This window comes from Bos mutus, chromosome 11, assembly GCF_027580195.1.
Source record: "Bos mutus isolate GX-2022 chromosome 11, NWIPB_WYAK_1.1, whole genome shotgun sequence".
NCBI lineage: Eukaryota > Metazoa > Chordata > Mammalia > Artiodactyla > Bovidae > Bos > Bos mutus.
In genome coordinates, this window is record NC_091627.1 from 9427602 (window position 1) to 9435254 (window position 7653).

Consider the following 7653-nt stretch of genomic DNA (forward strand, 5'->3'; position numbering starts at 1 on the left):
AAGCTACATCTGCATCCATGTGCTCTGAGCTCACCTCCTCTGCCCTTCCTCTCGCCCCTCCTATTGCTGTCAGAGGGGCTCCCCTGTCCCCGTCTGGCCTCCTTCCCCTTCCTGACGGGGCAGGGCTGACCCGCAGGGGCCTCTCCGTCTCTCTCAGCGTGTCTAGGTACCCGTGTGCACATCCGCATGGGTGTGCCTTGAAGCGTGTGTGTATGCATGTATGTCTCCATCCCTTTGAGTCCGCCTGGGCTCAACCTTCCCGCCCCTGGCGCCCCCGTGACGCCCCCTTCCCCAGGGGAGAGCTGTGGTGGGCTTGGCCCACCTGCCAGGCTCATCCCCACTCCCGCCCCAGGCTCCAGGTAGAAAGGGTGATCCTAGGCTGGTGGGCCTGCCCCAGAGGTGGGAGGAGGTGGGCACAGTGCAGGGCACAGGGTACACAGGCTTCTCACGCCATCGTCTGGGGCATGCACGGCGGCGGGGGGCCTGCCTTGATCTAGGCCTGCACCATGGAGGTGGCCTGGACACAGAGGGGACGTTTAAAAAAATAGAGAGAATTTAAGCTTCCCATAAAAGAGACTGGGAGGGGGAGGGAGGCGATGGAGGCCAAGGTGGGGCTGGGAGGTGAGTGGCTGTCGAGAGTTCTGGGTCCCTGGGGGTGACACGGTCTCTGGGGGCAGGACACAGTCCCTGCCCAGGCTCCGCCCATCTGCCTGTCTGGCTGTGCCCGGTGGGCACGTTAGCCAGGCCCGGTTGGCCGAGGGGAGGGCACCGTATGGCTGTCTGCAGAGTCTGTGCGGGCGGGGGGGCTGGGGGTGGTGAGGCAGCATCTGTGGCCAGCAGTCCTCCCCTCCAGGACCCTTGCCCAAGCGTCCGTGCCGCCCGGCTGGCTCTCAGGAAGCAAAGTAGGAACTCTGCATGGAGTAGAGCCTGTCGATGGGGTTCCCCACGCGGGCCTGCAGGGAGCCCACGTCCGAGGAGCCGAGGAAGCAGTCGCTGAGGCTGGTTAAGGAGGTATCGCTGTCGATGTCGTGGAAGATGGAGTCGTTGCCTGGAAGTGGGGGAGGGGCGGCAGGCAGAGGGGGTGGGCGTCAGCACCGGGGGTTCCAGGCAGGGGGCTTCTGGGGGCCCCACTGGCCCTACAGGCCGTGTGGCTGGAGGTAAGGGAGGGAAAGGATGACTGCCAGCTGGCGGGGGTTTGGGGGGCTGCGGGTGGGGGTTTCCAGGGTACCCCCTTCCTGACAGGAGGAGGCAGGTGGGCTGATTTGGAAGGGCCTGCCAGGTCAGGCTGGGGGGCAGGGGCGGTGCTGGGCCATGAGGGGTGGGGCAGCTTACCATAGGGGTTCATGTGGTCACCTGGCATTTGGGGTGGCGTGAGGCCCTGCTGGAAGGGGTCGCTGCTGCCGTAGGGACTCTGCTCCATGGCCACGATCTGCTGCTGTGGCGGGGCCAGCGGCGTGTAGGAGGCCATCATGCCCTCCATGCGACTGGACAGGACCTCTGGGGAGAGACGGCGCCCTCACTAACCGCCCGGGGCTGTCCTGGCCTAGAGGGGACCTCACAGATGTATCCCAGGAGTCCCCCATGGCTTCCCATCCCACACGACCCCCACCCTGCTACCCAGTCCAGGCTGCCCGCTGCCGTCCCTTTGACCTCCTCCTTCCCAGCCCCTCCCCCTGCTGAGGTTGCCCATGAGCTTCCAGGGTCGCTGAGCCTCCATATCTGACCTGACTTCACCAACCTGCCCCAGACACACACACTCCAGCGCCTCTAGAAGAACTAGTTTATCCAAAGTCAGAGGCTTCCGGCAACAGCCAGTAATGACTCATGACACGGGGGTGCACTGAGTGCCCTGCACCCGCAGCACCAAGGTGGAGCCTGCACCTGGGCCAGCAAGGCTCAGGGAAGGAGGGCTTCCTGGAGGAAGGGGCCTTCCACCTCCATGTAACTTCAAGAACCAGCAGAGAGTTCAACCAGCCTAGCCAGGGGCAGGATGCCAGGCTGAAGGGTAGCAAAGGCAGAGAAGGGAGAAACTGCCCGGTGGGAGCAGGGAGCCCAGTCCACAGGGCTGGACATGAGGGCAAGAGAAGGTCATGCCTGGGGAGAGAGATGGTTCCCTGGGGACCCGAGCTGAGTGGGGGGCAGGGTGTCCCCTGAGGCTGTAGGAAGCCAGTGGAGGGTCTTGGCTGTGGAGGGACTGTGGAGAAAGGCTGAGAGGGTGGAGGACAGAGGCAGGGCCCATCAAGAGGAGACAGGTGGGGTGAGGGGCTTGGGTCCCCATTAAGGTAAATGCAGGAAAGTCTGAGAGGGGCATGAGGGACCTGGGAGAAGAAATCACCGACTGACTGGGTGACTTAGCAGATGCAGTGCTCGTGGAACAGGACAGGTCAGAGGTGACGCCCAGGTTTCCGGTGTGGGTACTGGGTGGGTGGAGGGGGGCGTTGGGGAGCAGCAGGGGGTGTTGTATGCGTGTGGCCCGGGGACAATGGCATGAAGTACAGTGTGGGCTATGATGAGCTCAAGGGGACCTGGAAAGTTCTTGGGGAGACTGCGTCCAGGGGGCAGCTGGGAACCCCGGAGAGCAAGACAGAGCGTAGGGGCGGGCTGAGATGCCCGTGGCCATGGCAGCAGCCCCAGAAGGCTGGGCTGTCTCAGGAGAGGGGGCAGGGGACAGGACAGGAAGAGCTGGGCTCTGAGGCCACACACAGCCCGAAGCCCCGGGTCCAGCCTGGGACACTGGTCTGGCCTCAGAGTCCTGAGCTGCCCATCAGTGCCTTGGCATCTGCCTCAGGGCACTCGTCTCCCATGGGAGCGGACAGCGGCAGCCCCCACCCCAGTCCAGCAGTCTCGGGAAACACTTGGGCCCCCCTCCAAGGCCTAGAAGGCTCCAATGGGGTCCCGCTGGGGTCCGGGAGGCCAGCCCCAGTCCAAGACGTGGAAACAGCATTTGGGCAAAGCTTAGTCCACCCTGGACTCTCAATACCCTGAAGACTTTCTCTGGAAATTTCTCTGGAGACTTCTGCTGAATTCTACATGGGCAAGAGGGTGTGTGGTCGTGTTAAAAGCACAGGTTTAGGAGCCCAACAGGAACTTCCCTGGTGGTCCAGTGGTGAAGAAACTGCCTGCCAATGCAGGGGACAGTAAGAGACTCAGGTTCGATCCCTGGGTTGGGAAGATCCCCTGGAGGAGGGCATGGCAACCCACTCCAGTATTCTTGTCTGGAGAATCCCATGGATAGAGGAGTCTGGAGGGCTACAGTCCATGCAGTTGCTGAGTCAGACACGACTGAGCAACTGAGCACGTACGCAGGAGCCCTACACTCAGGGCCAAAGCCTAGCTTTGCCCCTTACTAGCTGAGTGATCCCCGCAAGTCCCTTAGTCTTCTGAGCCTCAGTCTCCTCATCTGTGAGATGGGCGATAACAATGCCCCTCCTCTTAGGGATCTGTGAGTTAAGTGAGACGGAAGCTGTTGAATGGTGAGGACCGTGCCTGGCACAGAGAGAGGGTGAATGTGGAAATTCTGTCCCCGCTCCGGGCTGCCTCCCCTGCCATTTCTCCTCCTCCTGTGTCCCGTGGTCCCCACTGCCTGTCCGTGGATCTCAGCAGGTTCCCAGGCACTGGCTCCCTGAGATCTGACCCCCGGGGCGGGAGAAATTTCCTGGGAGTCTCGTGACAGACTGAGCCCCGCGCTGGGCCCTTGGCTCACCTTGGCCCAGCCGCTGGGAGTTCTGCTGCTCCTGTTGCTGCTGATGCCGCCGTGCCAACTTCTTCATCTGCAGGAGATACGGTGCATGCCAGCCCCGCCTCGGCCCCCAGGCACTCCTGCCCCACCCTCATCAGGCCCCCAGTCTCCCGCCTGCCCACCCTCTCCCTTGCCCAGCAGGGTGGCTGGTGGCCGGTGCTCACCTTTGCTCTTTGGTTCTGAAACCAGACCTGGACCACACGCACGCTGAGGCCCGTCTCCGCCGCCAGCGTCTCTCGGACCTGCCCAGAGAGGGAGAAGGGTCAGGCCCGGGGGTGGGCAGGCGCCGAAGGTGGCAGGTCCAGGGGTTGGGCGGGGAGGTGCAGGGATGCCCAGGTCCCCGCAGGAGTCTGGAAAGGCAGCGGGTGTGGGGGTGTCAGCCCCCGCCCCACCCCGGCCGCCCCTCACCTTCCGGCAGGGCTTGGAGGAGACCTCGAAGGAGGCCTTGAAGGCTCTGCGCTGCTGCGTCGTGAGGATGGTCCGGGGCCGCTTAGGCCTCCGCGGGTCCTTCCCGTCGTCCCCACTGCCCTTGCTCTGGCTGCCCTGTCCCTTGGCCGGCTTCATGTCCCCATCCTCATCCTCGCTCTTCACTGTGGGGGACGCGATGCAGCGGATCAGCCCGTATCCTCAGGAACCCGCTGCTGCTGGGGTCCCGTCACCTCCTGCCATCACCCAGCACGACTCCCCAGGGCCCTCAGGGTAGAGACTGCCCCCTTCCCTGGGCCACAGGCCCCGCCTCGTCTCACCTCTCACCTCCTGTCCACCCACTGCCCCACCCAGCCCGGTGTGTTCCCTTCCTCAGCAAACGGTCCTCGCGCCCTTATCTCAGCCCCCTGGGGAGACCTGAACCGAAGCCACCAGACCTGCCCTGCTGACCAGACAGGCAGAGGAGGGCACCCTGGTGAGCAGGCACGGACACACGCTGCCCACTCAGATGCACTCGCGTTCAGAAGGGCAGAGAGACAGGCCCACATGGGGACAGGTTCGGGCACTGCAGAAATGTGCAGGTGCACACGTATGGCACACACATGTGTGGCTGGCACACGGAAGGGAGCACAGCTACGCTGACGCTCACAGGCAGCCGATCTGCCATCAGGCCCACAGCCCTCCTGATGAGAGGAGCTGGCAGCTGTGCTCAGTCTGGCCCTGGGGTTCCCCTGACCCAACCTGCCTGGGCCCCACCTTGGCCTGTGGCCTCCGGGCCCTGGGGGACCCCAGCCCAAAATGCTGGCTTTCAGGAAAACCAGTTCCCATGGCACTAGCCCAGCATCAGCCGGGCATCAGGGCCCAGAGAGGAGGCTCTAAGGAGCTTCCAGGGACTAAGGATTGACAAGCAAAACATGCACTCACACACACGTACACACAGGTGCATGCTCTGAAGCAGGGACATACAGGCATGCACACGTCTGGACACACACACACACACACCCTTGAATGCAGAAGCATGCGTCTTCACCCAGCAACCCCACACCCACTTGCATGCCCGAGTTATGGGTCTCAGAGATGCGGGCCCCAAACAGACAGCAGAGCCTCCCCCACCCCCATGCCTCCTGCTGCCCCCAGCCCATCTTCCTCCGAGCATGAGTCCCTGCGGAGGAGGGCCTCCCTCTGAGACCCCCTTCCTAGGCCTGGCAGGAATGTGCCAATGGCACCTGGCTGGCCCCTGCTCTCCCTCAGGAGCCCAGGCAGCCTGGCCACCATGGTGCCCTGCCCAGGGGTGGGCAGAGGGACAGATGCATGGGCAGCTCATGTCCCCCTTCAAGGGCTCTGGCAGGGACACGGCTCCTTTGTGTGGGCAGGTCCTCTGACCATGGGCTCCAGGTTCCCCACAAGGGCCTGGCAGACCAGGGCACCTCCTCCCCACGCCCCCTGCTCCAGGCTGTCTGTGCCGCCCCCAGGAATGACCAGGTGCCAGCCTGCTTCCTGACTTTCTCCTCCTTAAGAACTTGTCCCTGGTTGGCCCTGCCCCTCCTGCCAGGAGCGCTCCAAACTGGCAGTCTTTGGGAGGCTGGAGCAGGGTGGAGAGGAGCCTTCACCCCAGGAAATGGAGGCTTTCCCTCCACTACCGAGGACCCCAGTCCGCCCACTGCTGAAGACTTGGGGGGGCGTGATGGAGACAGGATGCGTCATATAAGATGCCTGTAGACTCGATGCTGGGAGAGACCCCTGTGAGGTGGGGCTGCGGTGGGGTCACAGCAAGGGAAAGGGGGACTGCTGGGCCAGAGAGCAGGGGGCATGCATTCATGTGTGTGCCAAGTACAGTACCTGTGAGCACATGGATAAACGTGTAGCCAGACTTACTGCACGAGTGTGCTAGGGCATGTGTACACATGTGTGTTTACATGGGTGTGGGCTTTGGCGTGCTTGGGCATGTGAGCACATGTCTAGTGGACACGTGTCCATGTTTTTACATTCCTGGGCATAGGTATCCACACACACATCTTATGTGCTTGTGTGTGTGCACGTACAACCACATGCACCTATCCCTGTGCGTGATCGTGTCCAGGTGCGTTTGTGGGCCTGTGGGGCCATGCACACGTGTCTGTGTGCACCCCGCATGTGAACACCTCCGTGCATGTGTGCACTGGCTGTGGGTGTGGGTGCAGTGTCTGTGTGGGGTACGGGTCCCAGGGTCAGAAGCGGGTTTCTCCTGCAGGGCGACCCTCTGCGGCATGGGTGCCAAGCCCCACACCCGGCTCCAGCCGCAGCTCACCGGAGTCGGATTCGTCGGGGCTCACGGAGCTGAGCAGATCCTTCTCCTTCTCGTAGTCACCCTTGCACAGCAGCTGGCCCTCCTTGAGCACAAACTCGTCGCCCTTGCGTAGCTGCCGTTCACACACGCAGCAGCAGAAACAGCCCAGGTGGTACACGCACTCCAGCGCCCGCATCACGAACTCAGTGGGGGCGATCTTCTCCATGCAGCCGCTGCACTTGGCCGCAAAGAGCCTGTGGGTGCACAGAGGCGGGGCATATTGGCTGGGCTCAGGGGTCCCTCCCAGAGGCACTGCCCACAGAGCACCTCTTCCTCCTGCCACCCGGAGCCACCCGGCCCAAGTGGGAGAGGCCCTCCCTGGGCACAGAGCCAGACAGTGGGAGCCCTACCCCTTGGCTGGCAGGGCCCCTGACGACCCCAAGATGGGCACTGGGCATGCTGCCCAGAGATGTCAGCTCAAGAGCCTGCCTGCTCAGAGGCACAGCGACCACTAGAGGGCAGAGTGCAGGGCCAGTCTCCACCTTCCCTGAGAGCCAGGTGGGCCCTGCCCTGAGCGGAAGGACTGGCACCCCATAGGTCCCATCCCCCGGCCCTCCAGCATCTGTGCTCCTCCTCCCTGGCCCTGCCTCTCCCCCACATCCAAGTGATCCCCATCCTTGCCCAACCCATCACCCAGCCTGGCTCCCTCCCCTCCTGCCGGAGGGGCTGCCCCAGCGTCCTCGCTGGTTTACTGCCTCTCCAACCCTTGATTCACCCTCCAGGATGAGAAACAGAGGGGTCTGTCCAAAGCACACACGTGATCACGCTGCCTCCCTGCCCCAGACTCATCCACGGCTCCCTCGTGCCCTCAGGAGAACCTCCAAGTTTCTGAGTTTGGCCTTCAGGCCCTTCACAGTCCTGCCTCCCCTCTTACCCCTCTACTCCCGGAGGCTGCTGCCTGAAGCCCTCCAGGGCACCATCACCATGGCCCTCTGGCATGCTCTTCCTCTGGCCCTTGCCTCGCCACACCTGTTTATTTCTCATTTTAGCCTAGGAATCTCCCCCGTGAACACATAGTCACAGAACACGTGTGCAGTATCAGCCGCTCTTCCAAGCACTCTGTGTACAGAAGTGCATTTCATCCTTGCAACAACCCTACGAGGCAGGAAATATTAATCCCATTTTAGAGATAAGAAAACTGAGGTGCTGGGAGGCAGGCATG

At 62.8% G+C, this 7653-nt stretch overlaps 1 protein-coding gene across 1 annotated transcript; it reads right to left on the minus strand.

Annotated features, from left to right (window-relative positions):
* Positions 1-890: 890 nt before the first annotated feature.
* LOC102267901 (LIM homeobox transcription factor 1-beta) lies at positions 891-7430 on the minus strand. Its single transcript, XM_070380182.1, has 7 exons — positions 7366-7430; positions 6453-6685; positions 4148-4329; positions 3904-3981; positions 3704-3770; positions 1333-1497; positions 891-1048 (listed from the first exon to the last, which is right to left on the minus strand). The coding sequence occupies exons 1-7, from the start codon at positions 7428-7430 to the stop codon at positions 891-893; spliced, it is 948 nt and encodes a 315-aa protein (XP_070236283.1).
* Positions 7431-7653: the final 223 nt, after the last annotated feature.

Excerpts from the sequence above, each read along its gene's own strand:
- LOC102267901 (XM_070380182.1), bottom strand. The coding sequence starts at position 7,430 with ATGCCAGAGGGCCATGGTGATGGTGCCCTGGAGGGCTTCAGGCAGCAG. Across the intron at positions 6,686-7,365 it reads CAGCCTCCGGGAGTAGAGGG|GCTCTTTGCGGCCAAGTGCA; the intron begins GTAAGAGGGGAG and ends GTGCACCCACAG. Across the intron at positions 3,982-4,147 it reads CCTCCAAGCCCTGCCGGAAG|GTCCGAGAGACGCTGGCGGC; the intron begins GTGAGGGGCGGC and ends CTCTCTGGGCAG.